General features: G+C 51.4%; 10 protein-coding genes across 10 annotated transcripts; 4 read left to right on the top strand and 6 right to left on the bottom strand.

The window, feature by feature from the left end:
- Positions 1–467: 467 nt before the first annotated feature.
- On the top strand, positions 468–1,596 carry BJX67DRAFT_385720 (putative oxidoreductase, 2OG-Fe(II) oxygenase family; the record flags this gene model as incomplete). Its single annotated transcript, XM_071033920.1, has 2 exons — positions 468–833; positions 892–1,596. 2 exons carry the CDS (start codon positions 468–470, stop codon positions 1,594–1,596), a joined length of 1,071 nt encoding a protein of 356 aa, XP_070881327.1.
- Positions 1,597–2,135: 539 nt separating this feature from the next.
- Positions 2,136–5,194, top strand: BJX67DRAFT_385719 (putative nucleosome remodeling complex ATPase subunit (Snf2h); the record flags this gene model as incomplete). The annotated part of the gene is made up of 6 exons (XM_071033919.1): positions 2,136–2,271; positions 2,322–2,580; positions 2,641–3,135; positions 3,193–3,682; positions 3,748–4,752; positions 4,799–5,194. The coding sequence occupies 6 exons, from the start codon at positions 2,136–2,138 to the stop codon at positions 5,192–5,194; spliced, it is 2,781 nt and encodes a 926-aa protein (XP_070881326.1).
- Positions 5,195–5,391: 197 nt separating this feature from the next.
- On the bottom strand, positions 5,392–6,185 carry BJX67DRAFT_298606 (uncharacterized protein). The gene has a single exon (XM_071026936.1). It carries the CDS (start codon positions 6,011–6,013, stop codon positions 5,591–5,593), a length of 423 nt encoding a protein of 140 aa, XP_070881325.1. The 5' UTR covers positions 6,014–6,185; the 3' UTR covers positions 5,392–5,590.
- On the top strand, positions 6,186–6,959 carry BJX67DRAFT_298565 (uncharacterized protein). Its single transcript, XM_071026935.1, has one exon. It carries the CDS (start codon positions 6,359–6,361, stop codon positions 6,833–6,835), a length of 477 nt encoding a protein of 158 aa, XP_070881324.1. The 5' UTR covers positions 6,186–6,358; the 3' UTR covers positions 6,836–6,959.
- A 1,282-nt stretch (positions 6,960–8,241) lies between these two features.
- On the bottom strand, positions 8,242–9,966 carry BJX67DRAFT_298562 (uncharacterized protein). Its single transcript, XM_071026934.1, has 4 exons — positions 9,500–9,966; positions 8,902–9,450; positions 8,640–8,834; positions 8,242–8,587 (listed from the first exon to the last, which is right to left on the bottom strand). The coding sequence occupies exons 1-4, from the start codon at positions 9,673–9,675 to the stop codon at positions 8,506–8,508; spliced, it is 1,002 nt and encodes a 333-aa protein (XP_070881323.1). The 5' UTR covers positions 9,676–9,966; the 3' UTR covers positions 8,242–8,505.
- Positions 9,967–13,280: 3,314 nt separating this feature from the next.
- Positions 13,281–14,603, bottom strand: BJX67DRAFT_366551 (GMF family protein). The gene is made up of 4 exons (XM_071030419.1): positions 14,357–14,603; positions 14,173–14,275; positions 13,918–14,048; positions 13,281–13,826 (listed from the first exon to the last, which is right to left on the bottom strand). Exons 1-4 carry the CDS (start codon positions 14,357–14,359, stop codon positions 13,635–13,637), a joined length of 429 nt encoding a protein of 142 aa, XP_070881322.1. The 5' UTR covers positions 14,360–14,603; the 3' UTR covers positions 13,281–13,634.
- Positions 14,604–16,276, top strand: BJX67DRAFT_366550 (flavin adenine dinucleotide pyrophosphatase). The gene has a single exon (XM_071030418.1). It carries the CDS (start codon positions 15,242–15,244, stop codon positions 15,791–15,793), a length of 552 nt encoding a protein of 183 aa, XP_070881321.1. The 5' UTR covers positions 14,604–15,241; the 3' UTR covers positions 15,794–16,276.
- Positions 16,277–16,729: 453 nt separating this feature from the next.
- Positions 16,730–17,975, bottom strand: BJX67DRAFT_298474 (Ras family protein). Its single transcript, XM_071026933.1, has 4 exons — positions 17,752–17,975; positions 17,487–17,601; positions 17,150–17,425; positions 16,730–17,085 (listed from the first exon to the last, which is right to left on the bottom strand). Exons 1-4 carry the CDS (start codon positions 17,761–17,763, stop codon positions 16,847–16,849), a joined length of 642 nt encoding a protein of 213 aa, XP_070881320.1. The 5' UTR covers positions 17,764–17,975; the 3' UTR covers positions 16,730–16,846.
- A 1,622-nt stretch (positions 17,976–19,597) lies between these two features.
- BJX67DRAFT_298451 (uncharacterized protein) lies at positions 19,598–20,920 on the bottom strand. Its single transcript, XM_071026932.1, has one exon. The coding sequence runs from the start codon at positions 20,480–20,482 to the stop codon at positions 19,766–19,768; it is 717 nt and encodes a 238-aa protein (XP_070881319.1). The 5' UTR covers positions 20,483–20,920; the 3' UTR covers positions 19,598–19,765.
- A 1,652-nt stretch (positions 20,921–22,572) lies between these two features.
- On the bottom strand, positions 22,573–23,145 carry BJX67DRAFT_366542 (uncharacterized protein). Its single transcript, XM_071030417.1, has one exon. It carries the CDS (start codon positions 23,045–23,047, stop codon positions 22,877–22,879), a length of 171 nt encoding a protein of 56 aa, XP_070881318.1. The 5' UTR covers positions 23,048–23,145; the 3' UTR covers positions 22,573–22,876.
- Between the last annotated feature and the right edge of the window lie 26 nt (positions 23,146–23,171).

Genomic DNA, 23,171 nt, shown 5'->3' with positions numbered 1-23,171 from the left:
TCACGTAAGCTTTTCTCGTTCGGAATTACATTCCTTCCATTCCAAAGTTTGGAAGGCAGTCAAGGCATTGATAAGTTCATCCAGAGCCACGGACCAAAGAATGGCATGTCGTGCTGCTGCACCAACTGGAGTAGAAGTATCTCGGAGCATGTTTCCGGAGTGATGTCGTAAATAAAACATCAGATGTTGAAGGAGGTCTGTCTTGAAGCCCTAGGCCTAGGCTCTTTGTGGCGAGCCACGGTGCATCGCTGACTTCCAAATAGTCGTACGCAACAAACTCGTTCACTTCAGGCGCTTGAACTAACGTACTAACGTTAGCTTTCCTTTACAATATATGGTGGTTGGAACTCACCTCGGTTCGAGCATTTCCCCGCATCAACTCGGAGGATATATCCGAGACAGGAACCTGTACATTGCAACAACTTTTGAGGATTCTAAAGCCAGATAACTGCACAAACAGAACACCCATGCCAGATCAAAGAAACATCTTCACAGGACTTCCTCCGTTCCCAGAGGATGTTCCCACTGCTCCGTTACTTCGTCTTTCTTTAAAGAAGCTCGCTGAGCGTGATGCGGCAGAGACCCAGAGACTCAGCCGAGCGTGCGAAGATCTCGGATTCTTCTACTTAGACCTTCAGGATTCTGGGTCAGCTACACGGATCCTAGATAATGCGGACGAGCTGTTTAAAATAGGCGCTGAGCTGTTCGAGCTGCCGCTAGCAGAGAAACAGCAGTATGACTTTAGCAGCCAGAAGTCGTATTTTGGATACAAAGCACAGGGAGCTGCCGTTGTTGATCGTCAAGGGAATCTAGATCGAAATGAGTTTTACAATGTCAGCTTTCCTTTTCTTTTTCATCCCTCCAATGGCATACTCACCATAACTCTCCCAGGTATCGAAGGATGACATTATGGGTATATCTGAACCCTTGCCAGCTCCGGACATCCTAAAGAAAAATCGTGAAACGCTTAACTCCTTCATGAGGAGCTCCCATTCTATTATCACGCTCATACTCGACCTCCTTAACGACAGCCTAGGGCTACCGAAATTCACACTTGTCAATATCCACCGTCTCGGGGCTATAAGCGGGGACCAGGTTCGCTTCGTCAAGGCACCTCCGCAGCCTGCCGACGACCGTCGCACCGCTTTAGGTGAGCACACTGACTTTGGAAGTGTGACCATACTTTTCAACCGTCTCGGAGGGCTACAAGTCCTTCCACCAGGTGCTGGTGCAAACTGGGTGTATGTACGCCCCTTACCCGGACACGCGATTGTCAATCTTGGAGATGCAATGGTCAAATTCACGAACGGGCTGCTTCGATCAAACATCCATCGCGTCGTCTCTCCTCCTGGTGAGCAAGCAGACTCTACCCGTTATAGTCTGGTATACTTCTCACGGCCAGAAGATGACGTTCCACTAAGGCGGTTGGAGGGCTCGTCTCGCATTCCCGCGCTAAAGGAAGGTGTCCAGGAGGAAGATATCAAAAGTAAAGACTGGATTATTCGTCGTGCTTTGGGTCGGAGGATTGACGTCCCTGGTACCGATTATGAGAAATCAGTAGGGACAGAGAGTTTGAGTAGGAGACTGAAAGCGTAGTTCCTGTCTCGCTATTGATGTGTTTAACGTTTGCGTCTCTGATCGTAATCTGCTCAATCTGAGATTACCTTTTCCCGCTAGGCATAGGTGAGCAAGGCATGGAGGACAACCCGCAGGCGAGGAGGGAGTCAACGGTGTCTCTCACTTCACTGCTTCCGCCACGACCTTAAATTCCTCATCCACCCTTCTCTCCTTCTATGACAACCCAGACAACTCTTTGTTTCATTCACTTGCATATGAATCTTTACAACCTATTCGGTTTCGCAAGAATCACCTCTTCCTCACTTCTCTATTTACCACCTCGGAGACTCCTGTCTCTCACACACATGTTTCAAGACTATCATTCCTGGGTGTTTACCCACCCCTTAGGGCGCCTTGAGGCAACACATCTCCTCGTCCGTGTTTCAAGCTGCTATCTGGATCGTAGTTGAGGTGGTCTTGGAGTGTTGTGTTCACTCGTTGACTTCAAGCCTACTCCCTTCACACTTCTACCCTCACATCTTCGCCTATCAAACATTTCGCTTTAATGCAAAGTCGAGATGGATTCGAAGTACATCCTCAGCGACAGCGATAGCGAGAGCTCTGTTCCGAGCAGTCCTCGTTCGTTCGTCCACACACCCCCTCTGTCCCCTACTACTTGGCCAGATTCTGCATTAACGACCCCGGAAAGCTCTGGTAAGCTCTCATTGTTTCCAAAAACCGGAGTATGTCTCTAACGGGCCCAGGTCCCAGCTATATTCATGCATCACGACAAATATTAGCTCCACCAAATAGCAGGAATCTGTTTCTTGAGCCGGAACCGCCGAAGACGCAGAAGGAATATCTCCCCGATATTAGAAAAAGAAGATCAGTATTCTTCGCAACTGCAAAAAAAGCCATTGAACCCCTGATTGGCAAAGACCTTGCTGAGCGCCTCACAGTCACTGCAGCCTTTCAGGATTCTCAAATGAAGCCCCATGTGCTATTGAATTGGCAGCCGAAAGGGTGAGTAATGTACTCAAAACCTCGGGACTGCTACAGCGAACTAATCTACGACTTCGAAAGACTTCGCGCGATTCTGAAGCCATACCAGCTTCAGGGGCTATCTTGGCTTCTGTACTTGAAAAACAATGGCATGGGAGGTATACTCGGAGATGATATGGGGCTTGGAAAGACACTCCAAACTCTCTCACTCTTTCAGTACATGAAGGACTGCGCGCCTTACAGAGACCACAAGTTTTTGGTTGTTTGTCCCCTGAGCGTCTTGAGCACCTGGTTATCTGAGATTGGGAAATGGACAACCAGGCTGAATCCCATGGCATACCATGGGAGCACCGAAGGGAGGGAGAGGCTCCGGGAGAGGTTCAGGAAGGGAATCAACCAGCTCATTGACATCGTGGTAACATCATATGAGACGCTTTGCAGCGACATGTTCTTCTTTCGAGCTCAACTCTGGACCTATATCGTTCTCGATGAGGGGCACAGAATCAAGAACAGTCAGGCGAAACGAACTCAAGGAGTGTACAAGCTGCAATCTGAGAACAAGCTGGTGCTGACTGGGTACATATAATTCCTGATCCTCGTTGGGCGACGTCTTCTGACATGAATCATTGGCAGAACACCTATACAAAATGATCTGACAGAGCTGTGGTCCATTCTACACTGGTTATATCCTGAGGTGTTCGTCGCGTCAACGGCGCAGAAGTTTGAGGAAGCCTTCTCTTTAACCGACGGAAAATTCGACAGCGGTTTTCTACATGACGTGTCCCAATTCTTGAACTTGATCATGCTCAGGAGGACTAAGAACTCACCAGAGGTTGCTGCGCTCAGTATCCCAGAAAAACGAGAGATTATCCTTTCTGTTCCGTTGACCGATATACAATTAGCTTGGTATTATAAGATACTCACCGGCGAGGAGAAGTCCAGTCTCCTGAGCCAAAGCGGAGATGCCGTCAATAGAGATGACCAACCGCTCTTGAGCCCAGGGTCGACGCAAAAGATCGAAAACCTAATCGACCTCGCCATGGATGAGTGGGAAACGGGTGGTGTAGCCAGATCGAAGAAGAATAACAGGATAACGAACAACATTCTCATGGAGCTACGCAAGGTATGCCAACAAATCCCTTTTACTTTTGTCCACTTAGAATCCGGCGCCTATACTAACGTTGTTAGTGCTCAATCCACCCATACCTTATATCTGACGCGATGCCCGACGAGTACGATGTTGGCGAGCATGTCGTTGAGACATCGGGAAAGTACATCGTGCTCCGGGCGATGATCCATCAGTTTGTGGCAATTGAAGAAAAAAAGGTTCTCATCTTTTCGGGGTTTGATCAAGCATTGAACCTTTGTGAAGACCTCCTCCAGCTGGAGAAAGCACACAAACCTTTCAGACACCTCCGTTTAGACGGGGGCACATCCAGCGCTTGGAGGAATCTCTCGATCTTCCTATTCCAGAGCGACCCGCGTTATATGGTATTCCTTCTTTCAATCAGAGCTGGAGGGGAGGGGCTGAACCTGGTGGGCTCCTCGACGGTAATTTTTCTTGACGATGACTGGAACCCCCAAGTCATGCGTCAAGCAGAATCGAGGGTACATCGAATAGGCCAAACCCAACCGGTGCAGATATTCCGTTTGCATGCTAGGGGAACAGTTGAGGAGCAGATGCGCCGCCGCCTTTCTAAAAAGGCGTACGTAGCTGATCGAGTTATGGAAAAGCCCAAGGGAAACAGCATAGACACGCCAATCGACCTAGACGCTTCCGACGACCAGGAGACTCCAGTGAAGTCGAGGAGAGTCGTTTCATCTGACGCCCAAGCGGCCAAAGAATTGGCCAGATCCGACTTCTATGGGATAATGAAAGCTTGTGCTCTTGACGAGACCAGTGTGCAGGAGATGTCCCAAGCAGAGAAAAGAGCATGGCTTGAGCGTGCCGAAAGAGTCAAAACTGATATCTTCAATGGTCAGAAAATAGATACAAGCTCACGGTCTTTTTCAGTGTACGAAGACACCATCCTCAATATATCAAAAGCAAATCGAAGGATAGGAAAATCGAGAGTGGTTATGGTCGGCGAGTGGGAAGTCTCGAAGGACAGTCTTGAGTTGGCAGCAAAGCTAAAGAGCCCAACTTCGATGAAGCCAAAGTCCAAGAAGAATCACGAGAAGGTCAACGAAGCTGTAAGTTTCCAAATCTTTTTTAGTTAGCAGACTCTGACAGATACAGACGTGCTTCCTCTGCCGCCGTCCTAATCCCCAAGAATGTGAGACTTGCACGAGGTCCTTCCATGGATCGTGTCTAGACGCCCAAGACGACCTCCATTACACTGCAAAACGCAGTACAATCGTTTGCCCGCATCATCACTGCTGCGAATGCGGAAAACCAGCTTCCCAAGTAGGGCGGCTCCTCTTTGCGTGCCTTCTCTGCCCCAAGGCGTACTGCGAAAACTGCCTCGACTGGATCGGGGCGAAATTCGTCGGCGACAATCCCGAAGCGGAGAGACGAGGGTACTTCACAAGTCTCGCATTTTACGTTGAGTGTGCAGCTTGTCGGAGCGTAGCGAAGAAAAGGGAGTTGGACGGCATTGACTTGGGCACCAGGAAGCGCTTGAAGCGCGGTTAGCATGTCTTGAAGAGACTGTCATGTACCATCATAGTACTTCGGGAAGTGCGATAGGATGCTCTCTTGCCTTGAGCCTACAGACAAATAACCGACTTTGTGCAGGTTTCAGCAATCCCCCATTCTCTTGCAGCGAAAGTCCCGAACCCAACCATCCCATAAACCCAGTGACCCAATCATCCGAACAGCTCAGGCGGCAATATAAGACAAGACAGGGATCCGTCCCGTCTGCAGCGAAATGCAGTGTAATATGACCGCATTCAAACACCTGCGAATTGCAACCTCAAGCCAAAAGCACGCCGTGGGCTTCCGCAGGATCCCAGTCATGCACAACTGTCGACGCCGCCACTCGGTTGAGTATCTCGTCCCTTGCAGGGGTTTAGGTTAGGCGTGGCGATTTCAAACCTGTTTTCTTGAAGGGAAGAACTTAAAGATTCTGTCGGGGTTGGATAACCGATGATGGGCGATCCGGGTCCAGTCGAGAAGCACATCTCTCAGGAGATGATCCCATAGATTCGAGCTGAGCATCAGTGCGAGACCTTCAAGGTCGAAGGGGATCCAAAGTCGCAACAAAGCATCCAACCCGCGACATCCTCTTCGTCCCCATCCCACCGAAACTTCCCGCTCTTCCAAGCTTCCCACCACTGCCACAGAGAATCCATCAGCCCCTCTGACGATCATCAACCCTCCACCCTCAAAAGTAAAGTCACGGGGAAGCTCAACATGATATCCATGCTCCGAAAAAGCTCCGTGCTTCTCGTTCCAGACCCTCGGCTCCGCTGTGACTCCACCCTTCTTTTGCCACTGTGTAACCACCGCCATCGAACGGCTCAATGGGGAACAGAGCGTGTACAACGTAGCACAGCAGGAGTGGCGATGGCTTGATGACTTACTTCCCCGAAATCAAGCTACCCCACACGGAAAGAACCGAGCAACGCGAAGAAGTGGTCTTGCGCCCAAATACTCCGGGACAAAACGAGAGGCCCGGGAAGGAAGGTCCGGAGGCACGGTCATGGATGTCTTGGTCGAAATCCTTTCCATCATTCGTCACTGCGATATTTCCTGACTTTGCGCAGTTGTTGACGAGACAGGGGTTATCGGAGACCGTCTGGTGACGCATTCTTTCTGCCACCTTTGTGTCCAAGGAACGGAAAGGGGTGGAACCGCATGAATGGGTATGGTCACGGTCCGAGCCGTGTGTCATCCCTCCATGGTACGGTGGTACTCCGGCCGTTGACAAAAGGAAGAGGCGTCCAAGCTATGGAGGAATTGCCAAAGAAGAAGCGATTCTTGTCAAAAAAATTAAGAGCGGCCGAAATAAGGCACGCAGGGGTTGGACTCCTGCCTGTTCGAGAAATAATAGGGCTTCACGCAATGTGCCGAAGTGAAAATGGAAGAGGATCCATGATTCAGGAGCCAGTTCGAATCAGACTCAAAACCCGAGCTAAAATCAACTCGGAATTCAATGAGGATCATCGTCATGGATTCCAGCTCCCGAGTTTTCTCCTTGCCTTCGCCATCACATCTCCATACCGTGACTGCACTCGGGATCTGACACATAACAGTCAAATCCCAGAATCCAGACTCATGAATCATTCGCGTCTCTCCCTCGACGATACGACGCAGAGGGCGGGCCACCGATGAGGTGAATCCCGGCCAGATCGGATCGGCCGCAATCTCATTCCAGATGTAGAAGCATAGCCGAGACCAGGGACTTCGGAAAATTCTCACCCGTTGGCTCACATCCACTTTTCCTGAAGAGATCTTCGAGGCAGGAGTCAACGTCGCAAGACGGAGAACTCGTCGTTGGTCGTCCCCCTGCCGTGATCACATCCTTTCATTCCAGGAAATGCCATGCACCACTCGTCCGGCCCTACCGGAGTCCGAAACTCTTAACCGCGCATGCTCGTCTCGCGAATTTTGACACTTTCGTCCAATTGATTCCAAAACCGCCATTGGCGGAAAGATCGAAATATTATTTCCGTTGTTTGATCCACGGAGAGGCCGTCCTCGATTTTGTGAAATTGATGGTGCAGAGCGGCTCGCGGATAGCGGATCCTCGGCGGCAGGGCCAATCCCATCGCCAATACCACTGCAATGCCATGTATGCTGCCGGTGTCGCCCGCGTCTCGGGGCCGAATAATGGGTTTATTCTGGTCCGCCGGCCGTTGGCGCATTTGGGCGGAGTCCAGGGGTCCCTCATCCCTCATCCTTCCGCCTTTCATTGACGGTCGGCGAGAGCTGCGAAAGAATTCGCTCTTTGAGTCTTTGATCCTCAGTAAGAACCCCTTCTCGGTTTCAGCCTTGTGGCGGAGTCTCATACAGTGAATTCCCTTGCGAAAGGTCAAACAGTCTGGCTGCCCTAGCCCTTTGCTCCGCGAACATAATCATAATCTCGAAGAATACAGGAGAATAATGCCAAGAAAAAAGGTAACAAAAGAGGCCGCTTCACAGAAAGAAGAAGAGCAAACCAGAGGGAAATTGGACTGACACTCCGTCATGCAAGCAAAAAAAACCTCCCAGCATCAAAACCCCCCAATCTTTCTAAGGCCAACACCAACGCCAACACCAACGCAGGTAGACCTGATAATAGCGCGAACCGTCGCGTCCGTCAACGGCCAAAATCCTAGCGACTCGCCACGTCCAAAGGACCGTCTCGATCTTTCCCCTCCCCCAGGTTTTCATCCAAGCGCGGCGCTGTCCTGCGCTGCACAACGCAGCCACGCACGCCAACCCCACGCCATTGCAATGCATGCGGAACTGGGCGGGGCAGTGGAGCCCGTTTAGCTGTCAATTTCCCTGTGTCAAATGTCAAATGTCAAAGGTCAAATGCCAAGCCGCCCATGTCCATGTCAAGCCATGTCATGTCGAGTGAGGGTCCAGAATCCCGTGGACTGATTGGGTAGCTGGTTCGCGTCTTGCGAACCGTTGGCGTTTGACATGTGATGGCTCGACTTGTATCTTCCGAGATTGTGGACTCGCAGCTGAAGCGGTAACTCTATGCGACTTATCGTGCTCCAGGAGGAACCTTATATCGAGGAGGGATAAGGTGGCTCTTCACCGCTGGTCGGAGTCGTCTGTCATGTCTGCATTTCAATGCCAAAGTACATCGTCAATTATTTACCAAGGAGGGAAATCTTGACCGGAGACGGAGATGTAGTAAGCGCTGGGCCTACAGTGTCGAATTGAGGTCATAATCGTGCTAGGAGGAGAGTTCAGCTCCATCGGTATCAGGTATCAACAAATCCCACTTCCGCTGTGCTCGCCAAAGAAAAGAGATCAAGCCCATCAAGGGCGCTCATCTATCCCTGCAGCTAAATAACCTTGATGCTCGCCAGCCTCTCCTCCACTCGTCTCACCACCTCGGGGTCTGGTTCCGGCTTTTGCTTTTTTGGCCTGCTCGCACTGTCAGTAACACGAATGGAAGAATGATGTTGAGGAAACGCACGGGTCTCGGATGGTTTCGGGCCCCTTCTCTTGTCCGCAACTGGAGCAATTCTTTTCGCCCGACCGGTAGATATTAGAGCAGATGTGGCATGTGTACCGCACCCGTTGACGCGGCCGTTTCCACGTCCGTGCTGGTGGCTCGAATGGTGGCTCCGCGTCGCCAGGATAACCGTCGGGGTATTTGTGTAACTTGGGTCTGATAAGGGTTTAAGTTAGCAACATGGGCATATATCCCCATCATTTCAGAAGATATGATGACATACGGATCGCGGGGGCAAATCTTGCACCGAATATGCTTGCAGCTGGCACACTCTGTAGCGTGGGGAGCAAAGACGGTATTACAGCGGTGACACGTCCGTCGCACTCGCTGGCGAATAGGCTTGCGGATGAGATCCTGACCACCGGTTCGCGAGGGTATCGTGAGTCGCGGTTCCTTCGGTTTTGGTTGCACCGCTTGCGTCTTCTGTCCTATGATGGTCTGGAGCGCGGTCTCTGACTGCTCCTGCCTATCTTTGGATTTCGCTGGCGGGTGGCGTGGGCACTTCTTGCAACGCACATGTTGACAGTTCACGCACACCTTGTCGGGGCCGAACGTGGTCTGGCAACGGTGGCAGGTACGGCGGACTCGCATGCGGATGGACTTGGTCACACGCTGAACGGGGACATCGCTAACAGCCTTCCACTCCCCAGGTTCGAGCGTCAATCCGTACTTGGCGAACAGAATGCGAGCCTTCTCCTCCTGAATGGCGCCCCAGTTTGTTAAGACGGTCGGCTCAGCAGGTTCAGTAGTATCAATAGGTTTGGGTTGAGCACTATACAAGTCAGTGAGGAGATATTGCATTAGAGAAGGGCGAGCCATACGCAGGTGCCTTGCTAGATTCAGATTGTACGGGCGCTAGCTCTTTCGCACTCTCCGGAGAAGCCTTGGTCGATGTAGTCCTCCTCAAAATGGTCCTCATGCGACTAATCACCTTCGACAGGCCATCCTGCCTGTCCTGCTTCCCATCACCAGATTGGATTGGTTGTGAAGTCGACATTGTCGGTAAATTTAGGTGGTTTGTTGTCGTCAATCGAGTCTCATACGCGCCGAACCGCAATATGGACGAAGTAATCCCTCAGGGTATCCTTGTCGCTCAAAATTCGATCCTCACACCAAGCGTCAAGCGCACAGCGGCGGGACCATGTCGACAAACCCAATCCACAACGGTTGGAACGAAAAAAAAAAAAAAGAAATTGTGCGAAACTGGCGAACGATCAGAACCACCGCAGAGTGCTGGAATTAAATCAAAAATCGAGAGACGCGGAGTCGAGTTGCACGGCGATGTGGCAGGTCGCACGGGGTTGTCGTTGTCCCAGAACCAGACAGTTGGGAGACCCGACAAGACGGTGAGGAGCGGAGGGAAGGGCCAGCAGGAAGTTGGGGCCCGCAACAGGAACCAGCTGGGTGATTGGTCGAGTGGCGGTCAGTCCGGAAACCAAGTGGATCACTGCGCATGAGTCTGAGCTCTGTTGCTTCAGGCAGACTGCAGGTGGTCGAGTTGTCGTGGTGAGGTGGACAAGTCAGAGACCGAGGAGGAGAGAGCGCGAAAGAGAAGGGGGGAGACGGCTGGAGTAAAAGTAATATAGGAATACGGACAAACCTTATGATAGCGAGCAGCAGGAGCCGAGCGATAAACAGAGGCCGAACAGAGTTCCGCAGGCTTGAGGGTGGGAGTTGCATTACAGGCGGACAATGAATGGAGACAAAGGACTCCGTAATTGAGCCCACAGCAATCCATTTGTGGCAGGAACCTGGGGTTGAGCCATCAAAGACTCTCTCTGGCACTCCGGGTCTTTGGGAAGGAATCGAAGGATACAACGAAGGAACCTGTTGGGTACTGCCTGGATGGGTAAGGCATCCACAGCAAAAGCAAAGTGACAGCGTGCCCGCGAGCTTTCTTTGGCCCACGACTTTTCTAGCTCCGGGCTCGCTTCTTGAACTGGCAAGACTTTTCTTGGAAGCCAGGAGCTGCTCTAGGTCCCGCCAGGTGATCGTCAGCCAGATTAAGATAGAACCCTGTCCATCTCGGAGCCCAAAGGGAGCCTCCTCAAAACGACCTCGTTAGCTCCACACTGCCACATGCGATTCTGAAGTTTCATCATCGTCCCTGGGAGGGGATGCCATCCGAGACAGTCCTCATCACAACAAGAACAAGATAACCAGGAATCTGATCCCCACGCCCTCCCCGACAATCAAAAGATCCCCGAGCATCCCCGTCAGAACGATGATCCTTGGGGACCATCGCTGGGTTCATGTCCATTGGACTGCCTCCACGTCGTTTCCAAGCAAAGAACCCATGGGAATTGCTTTCACGATCATTTTCTCTTCCGTTCAGGTCCAGAAGCCAATGGCCGTCTCCTCATGAAGCCAGTGGAACCATCAACCGCCCGGAACTGTCGCTGACTCAAACCCAACCTTTCCGGCTTAGTCCATACATGATGCACAACACAAAAAGCGGGCTCCGGAATTGCTGCCACGCAATCAGAGGAAACAGGCAAGCGGCTTCATGCATCCTGCTGCAGGCTGGTCCATGGGCGTTTCCAAAGGGCCCGCCCGGATGGCAGGCAAACTAGAAAACCCTGAGATAGCCCAAATTCAGAGGAAAGATGCAAAGGACTGACGTCGGAAGTCCAGTTGGGTCATCTGAGCCATGAGCGTTCAACAGTGAGGCCCGTGCAGTTCAAATTCTTCATCTGACAGATGGATGGAAAGGACAAAGTCAAAGAGGTCTGCCTCATCCCTTGAGTGGTTGAAATTCCCCACCAGTTTCTGGAACCCTGCGAAAAGTGTCGCTTGATATGGCGATATCTGCGCCGTCCAACCATCCGTCACTCTCAGTCAACAACAGAAGTGCGCACAAGAATTCAACCACCGGAGCCACAATCAATCTCATCTCCCGAAGTGCAATGTTCCAAGTTCCCACTTCAGAGAGTTGGGCTCGAAGCGATGTCGCAGCATCGCGCCATGCTGTCGCTCATTCGTTGTTCAGAGGAGTTCGTCAACCTGGCTCACCGGCAGGGGTCAACAGTTCATCTTGTCGTATCGCCATCTCATCTCAGTCTCCACCGGTGGAGTTCCCGAAGCGAAGTGCTGGTCAGTGCCATCGCAAATCATTAGGACAATTGGGTTCTTAATCTCCACAGTTTTGCCGACGAGACAACATCGCTGTTGGGCTGGCGAATTCCAGGGGAAGCGAGGCAGCAAGGCCACTCACTGGATAGCCACTCCATCAAATCAGGTCAGTCGATGGAGGTTTTGGCAGAGGATGCTCTGAATCGAAGTTGCCGACCGAGGAGTTGAATTAAACCCCGAGCCCAATCACATACTCAGGCACAAGCAGAAGCAACCACACCACCACCGTCAACATCCACTGAGACCCAGCAACCTGGAGGAGGGTGTGGGTTGACGCACGGCTGGCTGGAAACAGAGACAGAGACGTGGACTCGGGATGATTGTTCAGCCGTCTAGCGCTCATTCTTCACCTGGCAAGGGGGGCCCGTGGCGCAGAGACTCCTTCCAAATTAGGGAATTCTCGGCCATCCTGGGATAGCCCAGGTGCCCGCGGCGGGGTTCAGTAATACACTTGTACCAACTGTCAGATGGGAAATGGTTGGCTCCCTTGGATTTTAGGTTTAAGATTTGATTTTGGGCGACTATTTTCGGAACTTTTTTCGCGAATTATCGACATTCAAAACGGTCTGTTCCTCCACCAGTTCGGATCTTGATCAAGGGGGAAATCCGCGCCAAAACCGTGTCCTCGCACGCGGATCAATTTTACCAAGAGCATTCTGACTCTCTCTGAATAATGGCCGCGGCCATTCATCGTGGCCAGCAACCATGACCCCCAACGAGAAGCACAAGCCTCAGAGACTCCCAACCTCAAAACTGAAGAGCTCTCTTCTCCCGCCGGTGGCAGATGCGCACCTCGTACTGGGAACGGATATAATTTCGATTGCTCGCACACCTTCTCCATTTGGTACCATGGACCAGCGTTGTCTCCCTCCAGAGAGAGGCATCTCTGACCAAAACGTCGGGATTTGGAGAACCCATCTGGACCCTGTCTGGTGATGAAGCCACCGTCGATATCAGCGGATGCAGAAGAAGGCGCCCAAGCACCCATGACTACAGAGAGCTTCCTCCCATTGAGCGACGTTCACATCTTCAACTGAGTAGAAAATACCCTTCAGCAGCACCCACGGAGTAATCGGCAACAAAAATATACTTTGTTACAGCGGGGCCTTCTCGTCTAGATATCCCTAATCCGGTATGTGTACGCCATAACCTTGAACCATCTTTACGGAGCGGAACGGACCTCGCACTTGACAAGACGTCAAGAGCGGGGTGCAACAGGAGGACTCAACTCAGAAATCTTGGGCGATCCAAGAGGAGTTGATGCTCTGACCTCTTCGCGGACGTCTGTTTCTGAGATTCAATTTCTCACTCGATATCTATCTATCTCTTCGATGAGGCCGCATGCATCCGCAGGCATTGACCACGTATTCCAAGTTAGGACAATGTGTACAGATGTATATCTCCCTAGTAGTACCTTCAATAGTACCTTCCTTACGTAAAGGAGAATGTTTTTTCGAATGGAAGAGATGTTTCTACACTACAATACCCACCCGCATTCGGTATTTAGACTGACGCACTCACCCTTCAACCGGACGGGTGGTATACGACGCATGTATATGTCCGCTATATCGTTCCTCGCCACGATCGAGTAAGTCCACGGGTTAACCTGAACCACTGCCCAGCTAGGGTACGCCTCTTGTTTCATAGAAATATCATAAGAAACGGCTGCCGCGCATTATATATATAGACGCATCACACCAAGAAACAACCCACCTTCTCCGAACCGCAACGCCAATCCTCACTCAGAATAATGCTCACAGCTCCAGCTCACGCCTGAAAACGTCGTATATTTCTAGTCATTCGTGGATTGAACAAATCCGACTATCAATCCTGACTCTGCAGCTTCGACTCAATGGATATAATATCGTCCTCGCTCTCAACCTCGATGACCCGGTTGACCTCGGCCGTATTCCGCATAAGCTCCACCGCGCCGGCGTACATCATCCGATGTGACGGGTTGCAGTTCTCGGGGAGGTAGTACAGCAGTACGTAGGGGACTGCGAGACGGCCGGAGCCCTGTATTGGGGTGAGTATGGTTTCTATAGAGCTGGTTCGGCGGCGGAGATTGCGCGCAGCATAGGGGTACCGAGTGGAAAAAAGAACGTACCAGCGTCAAGGGATAACTGAGAAGTATAAACCGGGGAGACGACTCGGGGAGCTCGTCCGCTAGGTCTTCCATCTTCGTGTAGACTTCGCCATCTTCCGGGCGGATTTCTTGGCTTTTGCTGTCGATTATGTCTGTCGGGAGACTATGATTAGTCTATGTTTTCCTCACGATGAGAGTGTCTCTGGCGGAGGCATGTCTCGGTGGTATGCGCAGGAGATCCCGGGAGATCCCTGGTGGTGATGACGAGGGACGTACAGATTACGGCTTGCGGCTCTTTGGCCCGGGATGTCGTTAAGCGGAACTTGCGAAGCTTCTCTCTCGTCTCCGGAGAGAAATCGTATAACCGGGACTCGGAGGACTGCGGCGCTTGACCGATGAGAGGCCTCGTTGTCAGCGGATTGATATTGCGGCGCGTGAGCAGTGCGGGGCAGACACTCACCATGCTGTCTGTCTGAGCGGAATAGGAATGTATTTCCCAATGAGATTTTGGGATCCAAGTCTTCCCGCTCAAGTATACACAGAACTGGGCCAACAAAAAAAATATGAAAAAGACTGTTGGAGTTGATCGGGTGTGGGATTGCGAGCGCGGAGTTGGGATTCACGTCGCCCGCTGGACCCCCACCCAGGCTGAGTGAGAGCATGACACCAGTCCAGCGAACGCAGGAAATTCCATTTCCTTTCCCCACTCACAGGTTCTCTCCTCCATCTTTCTTTTGTTCATCTGACTTATATCTCCATGTTCGCTCGACTCACTCAACTCACCAGACATCTGTATCGACCGCCGTTCACCCGCCAATCTGCGCCGCTCGCTTCCCCATCCCCCTTTTCCGCGTCGCGTGGGCTCTCCCCGAAAATGACATCATCCGCGGCTCTCGGTCAGAGAAAGTTGATACAGACGGCAGCATGCCTGATCATTGGCGATGAGGTGCTTGGTGGGAAGGTAAGCGTCTAGCTTAACCATTGGGAGCAAAAGATATGGACCTTCACTGCGCAAATGCTCATCGGGAATTGGACATCCTCTAGACCGTCGACACAAACTCCGCCTTCTTCGCCAAATTCTGCTTCTCCCTCGGGATCCAGCTAAAGCGCGTGGAGGTCATTGCCGACGAAGAAGATGAGATAATTGAAGCCGTGAGGCGTATGAGCAATAATTACGACTTCGTCGTGACGAGCGGAGGCATTGGACCTACGTCTGTCCCTCCTCCCCCTGACTACGCAGGGCCTATAAACTCACAAGCGGACTAGGCACGATGACATAACCTACTCCTCCATCGCCAAAGCATTCAATCTGAAACTCAAACTCCATGAACCCGCCTTCGAGCGCATGAAGAAACTCTCAAAGCCCCACCCCAACCAACCCGCTTTCGACTGGGAGACCCCGTCACCAACGCTAACCGCGAAACTTCGCATGGTCGAGATCCCACACGACGAGAACCTCCCATTAGAATCACAGGCAGTCTTTGTGGCAGAGGACATGTGGGTGCCCATCGCCGTTGTAAATGGCAACGTCCACATCCTCCCCGGCGTTCCGCGCCTCTTTGAGCGGCTCCTCGAGCATCTGAGACCGTCGTTGCTTCCGCGATTGGTGAATCCCGAGGGGAAGGGTATTTATCGGTATCTGTTTAGCACGCCGTTACCGGAGAGTGCGGTTGCGCCGTATTTGACGGACCTTGCGGCGAGGACTGCGTCAAGGGGGGTGAAGGTGGGGAGTTACCCGCGGTGGCAGAAGAAGAGGAATACGGTTACGTTGGTGGGAACGGATCAGGAATTTTTGGAGTCGCTGGTTAAGGAGGTGGAGGAGAATGTGCAGGGAACGAGGGTGACCCAGGAGGATGAGCTGGATACGCTGTCGGACAATGAGGAATTTAGCCAGTAATTGGGAAGGAACGTACCGATATGACTATAGAGCGGGATTTTGGGAAATTAGAAGTGGGAGGCATCGAGTAGGTCTCTAATATTGTTGGCAGTGTTATGGGCGGCGTGCTGGACTCTTGCGGTACATAAAGCCAGATCATAAGGTGTTTGGTTAGACTCACGTCCTGCGTCAACGCAGGTCGACGAAGGCAATAAACCACCAAAATGGAGCTATGACGGGAGGGAAACTAATATCCCACACTTCGAGTGGGTTGGATGAGGGTTCAGAGATAGAAAGATCGATCGAACAGTGGACTAGTGTACCACTTCAAGGCTAGATTCCTCAATGCCTTGTTACAAGCACGTTGCGGAGTTCGATAACCTGTCGACGGTCCGCGTATTCTGTGGCCCGTGGAGAAAGATCACACTTGTGCCTGGGAAGCCGCAATCGAGGTGCCAGACACCGTAACTACGCGAGAACGATCTTGATCATGTCAGAGAACGAAGGTTTGAGGATCAATGCTCTTGAGTAAGATAATGGAAGTATTCGCCGGGGAGAGCGCAAACAGATAGGATGCAAAGCCTAACCCAGAAATTAGGTATATCAATAAGTTTGACAGCCAATACGGTGAAGGAGAAGGGGTTCTGGAACCCAGATGCAAACCATGACAATAGCATGTACGGAGATTATTGCACAGATCTATTGGCACGTCTCTTCCTCGCACTTCAAAGAGGAATCATCAAAACTAAATGTTTCCAAGACAGTGGTAGGGTAAATAAAGTAGGTCAAACAGAGAAACAGAGGGGGAATCGAACATTCATGGAGAAGATGACGGCGTGATGGTTGGAAAAAAGTGGACACCGCCTGATAAGCGAGCCTCGTGGTATGGTATAAAAAGTCACAATCCGCAACCCGTCGACAAGCGCCACATATTCCGGTCCCAGGCAGTGGTCCCGTATGCCTGTCGTTGATCTCTCTTCAATCGGCGGTTCCTTGTCTATGTGAAGAATATTTCCTGTCGTCTCGTCTCTCAACGTGCGTGCTTGCATCCTTTTCAATCCAGCACCTACCCACTTACATAACGATACATTTCCCGCAGCAGCCTGAACTCTCACCAGGGTCGCTCACGTCCAATTTACCTTCTGGGACGCGTGCCCCGAATGCACCGGAGCCGGATGGGTAGGAGGACATCTCCTTGTTGTACCGGCGGATCTCGCGCACGAGCTCGTAGAATGCGTTTTCGACGTTGATGCGGGACTTGGCAGAAGTTTCGATGAATGTGCAACCAAATTGGCGCGCGAGAGCCTCGCCCTCTATTGAGAGCCAATTGTTAGTCGACCCATTTAATGAGTAAGAGCGCGTGTGGCTAGAGCCTACCTTGTTCCGAAACGACTCGTTCCTTCTCAAGATCGCACTTGTTGCCGACGATGATGATGGGGAAATAATCCTTGTCCTTGACTCGAAGAATCTGTTGTTGGAATGTCATGATTTCCTCGAAAGATTGGCGCGATGTTATCGAATAGACCAGAAGGAAACCTTCTCCCGTTCGCATGTATTGCTCGCGCATTGCCGAGTATTCCTCCTGTCCGGCAGTATCTAACACGTCCAAAAGAGCCACCTCATCGTCAATGTCGCACTGCTTACGGTATGAATCTGTTGCAGAAAATCCCTAATGAGCGACAGGAGCGGCACGGTTATGGGATGGAGTGCGAACCTTCAATTGTTGGGTCATATTCGTCCACGAAGTGACTCTGGATCAATTGAATCGTCAAACACGACTTTCCGACACCACCGCCGCCGACAACGACTAATTTATATTCTCGTGTAAACTAGAAAGCGAGGTGTAAGTCGTGACTCTTCATTGATTGGGTGATAGACCCTGCTGAGCGTTTGGTGACGACGTTGGGGGAGCCGGGCGTCGGAAGGGGGGAAAGGGAGGTGAGGCACGGGAAGAAAGAACGGATAAATAGACACCATACCTTTGAAGCCATTCTGAAGGACCTTGCTCAAGGATCTACTTGAGTGGAAATGGATGGGTATTTTGCAATAGTGAATGAAGCTATCTGGACAGCGACAGCGGGTCGAGAGAGCAACAGCACAATTTTCTTTTGTAGGAAGGGTCGAGAGTCGGGCCCAGCAAGCCGGGAGTTTCGCGCGAAAGTAAGATGCGCCTAAAAGGCAGGCCACAGCAGCGGCGGGTCCAGTGACTCGGCCAAGCTTAAAGAAGCAGACTGGGGGGTTGGGTGAGGAGGATCAGGGGGTTCTGTGGAACTTTCCCTGAGGCGGAATTGGAGGTGAACTGGATGCAAGCTCCTTGGCTTCCCTGTCGAATCTGCAAGGGTATCGCTTCCCCAAGGTTTTCAACGCGAGAAGGAGGATCCAAGTCGACAACGGTCTTCCAGAAAGCAGAATGGAATCAGAGGAGAGAAGGGAGGGGGGAGGGAGAGAGGTCAGAGTGGAGATGGGGAGGGGAAAGGGGAGGATGATTAAGGAGAGTTAAACAGTCCTGTCGGTCTTCATGGAGGTGGGGAGAGGAGCACACTGGAAGGGACCGCGAGTCCGCGACTAATTGGCCGAAGATCAGACCCGTCTCTTGAGGGCGATCCGTTGTGTTCTCGTCGACGGATGCTGTACCCCAACAAGAACGTCGAACAAGAATCATTGTCAACACGTTCATGGCATTAACATCGTCAACTGGTAGACCTCGGGGCGGCGTGGGACTTGGAATTCGGGTGTGTGGCATTAATGTGCAGACTCTTGAGCATCGGTTGATTTGCCCAGTCGTCTCGGGTTTTCAACCACCTTAGTCAACCGCTCACTGGCATGACCCACAACCCAACAAGAAAATAGATTCCACAGCAACCATCAACCTCTTTCAAAGCCCTGACCACAAGAATGGTGGTTCTCGATGTAGTACCTCCGCGAAGTGGCTCACAGAAACCGACAGTTGCCTGACTCCGAATACGCAAGTGTCCATCTCACCAGTTTTCCAGTGATGTGCTGATTGCTAACCAATTATCAACAGCCTCGACTGACATGCGCGACTGGCTGTGGTCAGGAGCTTGACTGCTTGGTATTTCACGATACTGGGCCACGCATCGATTTGAAGCATGGACTTAGCACGGAGTTTATAGAGATAGAACCAAGAGGAAGCTTTACAATGACTTAACAAGCTTTTAACCAGGCTAATCTAAACTTTTGAATATTTCTTCGCTCCTTCAAGTTGTCGGCAAGATCTGCATAGAGCTTCTTACCAATCTGTTCCCAGGCCGGCGCCCTGAGATCCGTGAAGACGAAGTATCAAGCTCTAGCTTCTCATTTTTAATTTGCAGTTTGTGATTTTCGAGTTACTGCAATCGCCTATTCACCTCCTGGGCTTTGATTTCCGCTTCAAGCTTTCGAAGCTCAAGTTCTTGGCGCCTCTGGTCAAGAGACGAGGTATTAGGTGAAGCAGTATATTCGTGATCTTGAGAAGGAGGCTATACAGAAGTAACTTTATGCATTGCCCTTCCCCCAAATTTCCTCAAGCAGTCGAATATTGCCTTGATATTTTGGGATCCGCTCCCAAATACTCTTGTCAACGAACGTCTGGTGGTGGGATCCAAGATCGGGAGCGAGAAATTCACAGCAGTCTTTACATATTGATCCTGAACTAGTTAGTTGCTAATTTCCATGTTGTTGCCAGTTACTTAGCAGCCACTTACATCAATAAGACACGACTCAGTCTCCTTTTGCAGCCACTTGCCTGCTGAAACAAGAAATGTATAGCCATGTTTATGGCTCATAGAATATTCTGGTAGGTCATTGGTATATTCTCCCCTTTTAACTTTGCTAGTGGAAGTGGAACAGGAGGTAGTTAAGTTAGTAAATACGTCCCTCTTACTTCAGAGGAAGTCCGCACCATTGATCGTGAGAAGGTCCAAGTCTTGGAAGCCCATCTCTTGAAGCAGTTACCAACTGCTTACTAGCCACCTCAGGTTTTTGAATCAAAAATTATAAGAAGAATTCTTTAGAATTCTTGAGTCCGGTGAAATCTGTAATATTCTTAACTATCTCACAAAAAGTAACGGCTATCTGCTTCCAAGTTATTAGTATTCTTGGCATCGAATGATTGTGGTGTGAGCACTGGAGAAGCTCGCGCCGGTCGTCCATTTGGGATAATCTCAGCAAGCATGACCATAATGAGACATGGAGCAAACATTTACCGGGGAAAACAATGGATATCCCTCCAGCTTGCCTGGAACAAAAGCCCGGGAAAGGCGCCCCCCATTCATTCCGGCCCAAATTCTCGACGGGACGTGAATTCTTGCGCTGACCCCGACCCTTCCTCCAGAAAAGAATTGCTTCGCGTCTTTCGACTCTGTTGCTTCTAATACACCTTCTTCTACCCTTATTTTGCAGCATTATCATTTGAACCATCCAAGCACCTCCCAGAATCTCGGCAAACATCAAGCCCAAGGTGTATGGACGTCGACGACGCATTGCAATCTTGAAGGAATCCTTTCTTTCCACGCGTTGGCCCCACCCAACGAAGCAGCGCACACTCCTGAAAGAGACCACTTGAATTGGCGCTCGATAAGTTGATACGCTCAAACATTCAGGGCGAAACTCAGTCAAGCTGTGATTGCACCTCCGAGTCACGGTACCAGGCACACCTGCAAGCAGTGCAGGAAAGTGACGAAGAGACGCAGCCCTTGATGAGACTTTCATCCTCGGCGCGAGCAGTCACACCGCCATTGGACACGAAGTGTGACATGGGCCATCACATCCTCCGCTCTTACCATGCCCTTCAGGGTTTCGGCTCCTCGGATTGAGCTTCAAGTGGAGACCGATTTTTCGGAAGAATGTTGGTCTTGACAGGGGAGAATTCGACACATCTCGGGTTCTTTAAATGACAAGCGCGAAAAGTGAGGCTTAGTTCAAGCCGTTTGTCGGATAGATTTGGAGATCTTCAATTCAGGGCGATTCAGATGCTCGCAGCAGGGCCGGAACGGGCATCATGGTAATCGAGATTCTTTCAAGTTCTCCTTGTTCATCTTGTGGTCGAGATGCGTGTTAGAGATCGAGCGCGCCAGGCGGGCCAGGGCTTTTCTACAGGCCCTCCACTTCGCACACTGAGCGTCCGACATTGGTCGCTAGCCAACAAGATATCAGCCACGCCGCATCACAGCGCATGAGCAAACGGGCCTATCAGAGATCGGGGGAGTCTGGGATTGTCTCTGCCGTGGCTCTTGTGCCATGATTGGCTTTCATCGTTCGGCGGGGGTTCTCCAAACTTCACATCTCGACTCTCAACCGCTTCTGTAGTCTCGTCTCGAGATCCAACGCTGGTCAGCCTTCACGTCCTCCCGCATTTCTCGTATGATCCTTGCCTGAGTTGCATCATTTCACCTTCTCCAACAATGATCTACACCACTTTCCCTTTGTGAAAGAAGGATCTCTTCCTCGGATGGAGCACAACTCCCGAGTTGACATGCATCGCGGGAGATGATGGGTGCGGTATTTGACCGAGCTCGTCGGCCGTTTCCCTGACATCTCAACAAACCAATTCTATTTGCCGAGAACTGGATGGCGATCACGGAGGGATGGGCCCCAGACTTCTTTCGGACAACTTTGCGTCTGGACGTCATCAGCCAAATCGACCACACCAACACTGCGGGGTACATGATGCACCCTGGTGTGGACAATCCGCGGAACTTCTCGCACCCCCTCTCAAAATCGCACCACTCAGAGTTGCTGGTGCCGAGGTTGCTCACCTTGCTCCCCCGCTAGGGTTCAGCCCTCGAAGGATTTCGTATGGGGTCTTCGAGCAAGCTCTTCCTTGGCCTTGCAATGCAAGATTTGGCTGTTTTCCGGCGAAACCCCGCCCATTGAGGTTTCTGTCTTGTGAGTAACGGCCAGGATGGACGCTCGAGCCTTCACCGAGTTGGCGAATCTAATCTGATGAAGACGTCAACACGCCGGCACGACCCTGGAGCGCGCAGACCCTGTCTCGGACAATCTGCCGCCCGCCGTTCCCAAATTGGCAGAGAAATGGCGGTCCCAGCGGCGCGGAGAATCTCGGGGATATGATGATAAAAAGCTTGTATCAGGAAGAGGAAGATCGCGCAACAAACAGGATCTCTTTCTCCGCGGAGATCAGCCAGGCGACAAGCCGCCACTTATTTCCGTCAGCTTTCAGAGATCGACCGCGCCGCGACCCCTTGGCCACCTGCGAATATCATTTATTCCTTTCTCATGTCTGATCTTGTACGATCGTTATAGGAGACAAGAGATAGCCCAGACTCCGATTCTTGGGTCCGTTCAGAGGAGAGACTCTGATATTGAGGGTAAAGCATGCTGACGGCCCTTGCGGCTTGGGGCTGACGCTTGGGGGGGTACATGGTAGCCTTTTACGGTGGTACAAGTAGAACGCGTGGCGTACCTTCCTATCCCAACATACGAGTTTCTGGTGTTAGCTTTAATTTCGGCAGGAACCCCCAGGAACATAAGGCAAGAGCGACCTGTCGATACACTTGGTTCGCTCCTTCCTTCATTCTTGCGGCTGGGGGTTACAAACCTGGCGAGGAAGGAACGGCCTATCTAGGTTCTAGGGCTATGTATCCGGATGTGGAAGGTTGCGACGAGCAACCTTGGAACATACTTACCAGTATACCAGCCAATCGCTCCTTCCCTTGACAGATTCGGAGACTGCCTCTTTTGAAAGGTATGGAAAGTGTAACCGTCACTTCCCGTTACTCGGGTAACCAGGTCAGTGGTTGCACATTCCTTATTCTCATATAAAGTAGAGGCAAGAGCGACCTGGTGATGCATCAGGAGCGGCAGTCACGACGCCGACCTAGGTACCCGGTAGGAAGGTGAGCCCGCTTCCGGGGTTAATATTCTATGCCTGTTACTATAGGAGCATAGCTACCAGAGAGCAGGGTCGGAGAGAGAAATACTATTTCCGCGTCTATTCTTCAAGTATTTCTCTCTGTCTCTAGTATTCAAAGCATCTTGCTAGATTGATACCGAGATATATTATGCTGGTTACAGAGGTACCATTCCCTACCAAGGAGTTAGCAACAAGGCACCTAGTGAACCGAGTCAATAGAAAGGCGAGCATCATTCCTCCGTATCCTTAGGTTCCACAAACAACGCCTTCGAATAGCCACAAGAGCCCATCACCCCCCGCCACTCTCCCCACCATCTCCACCACCGTAAAGGTTTCAGACACCTCATCTCCCCCTTAACCCAGACCTTCCTCCCCCCGTGCTTGGCAGCCTTGATAAACATACACGCAGTCCGGAACCGCAGGGTCCCGAAAATCAACGTCCATATTCGCGGTCAGCCCGATTCTGCTCGTGAATATGGCAGACGCACACCGTGCAAAGAAGTCGTCGAAGAGGAGGAATGATAG

Source organism: Aspergillus lucknowensis (assembly GCF_044049455.1).
Source record: "Aspergillus lucknowensis strain CBS 449.75 chromosome Unknown BJX67scaffold_69, whole genome shotgun sequence".
NCBI classification, from domain to species: Eukaryota; Fungi; Ascomycota; class Eurotiomycetes; order Eurotiales; family Aspergillaceae; genus Aspergillus; species Aspergillus lucknowensis.
This window is presented reverse-complemented; position numbering and strand designations above follow the sequence as displayed.

Excerpts from the sequence above, each read along its gene's own strand:
- BJX67DRAFT_298606 (XM_071026936.1), bottom strand. The coding sequence starts at position 6,013 with ATGGCGGTGGTTACACAGTGGCAAAAGAAGGGTGGAGTCACAGCGGAG.
- BJX67DRAFT_298565 (XM_071026935.1), top strand. The coding sequence starts at position 6,359 with ATGAATGGGTATGGTCACGGTCCGAGCCGTGTGTCATCCCTCCATGGT.
- BJX67DRAFT_298562 (XM_071026934.1), bottom strand. The coding sequence starts at position 9,675 with ATGTCGACTTCACAACCAATCCAATCTGGTGATGGGAAGCAGGACAGG. Across the intron at positions 9,451-9,499 it reads GAATCTAGCAAGGCACCTGC|TGCTCAACCCAAACCTATTG; the intron begins GTATGGCTCGCC and ends TGACTTGTATAG. Across the intron at positions 8,835-8,901 it reads AAGATTTGCCCCCGCGATCC|ACCCAAGTTACACAAATACC; the intron begins GTATGTCATCAT and ends AACCCTTATCAG.
- BJX67DRAFT_366551 (XM_071030419.1), bottom strand. Across the intron at positions 14,049-14,172 it reads AGAGCCGCAAGCCGTAATCT|ACATAATCGACAGCAAAAGC; the intron begins GTACGTCCCTCG and ends GTCTCCCGACAG. Across the intron at positions 13,827-13,917 it reads TCAGTTATCCCTTGACGCTG|GGCTCCGGCCGTCTCGCAGT; the intron begins GTACGTTCTTTT and ends ACCCCAATACAG.
- BJX67DRAFT_366550 (XM_071030418.1), top strand. The coding sequence starts at position 15,242 with ATGAAGAAACTCTCAAAGCCCCACCCCAACCAACCCGCTTTCGACTGG.
- BJX67DRAFT_298474 (XM_071026933.1), bottom strand. Across the intron at positions 17,426-17,486 it reads ATATGACCCAACAATTGAAG|ATTCATACCGTAAGCAGTGC; the intron begins GTTCGCACTCCA and ends TTTCTGCAACAG. Across the intron at positions 17,086-17,149 it reads ACGAGTCGTTTCGGAACAAG|AGGGCGAGGCTCTCGCGCGC; the intron begins GTAGGCTCTAGC and ends GGCTCTCAATAG.
- BJX67DRAFT_298451 (XM_071026932.1), bottom strand. The coding sequence starts at position 20,482 with ATGAAAGTCTCATCAAGGGCTGCGTCTCTTCGTCACTTTCCTGCACTG.
- BJX67DRAFT_366542 (XM_071030417.1), bottom strand. The coding sequence starts at position 23,047 with ATGTTTATCAAGGCTGCCAAGCACGGGGGGAGGAAGGTCTGGGTTAAG.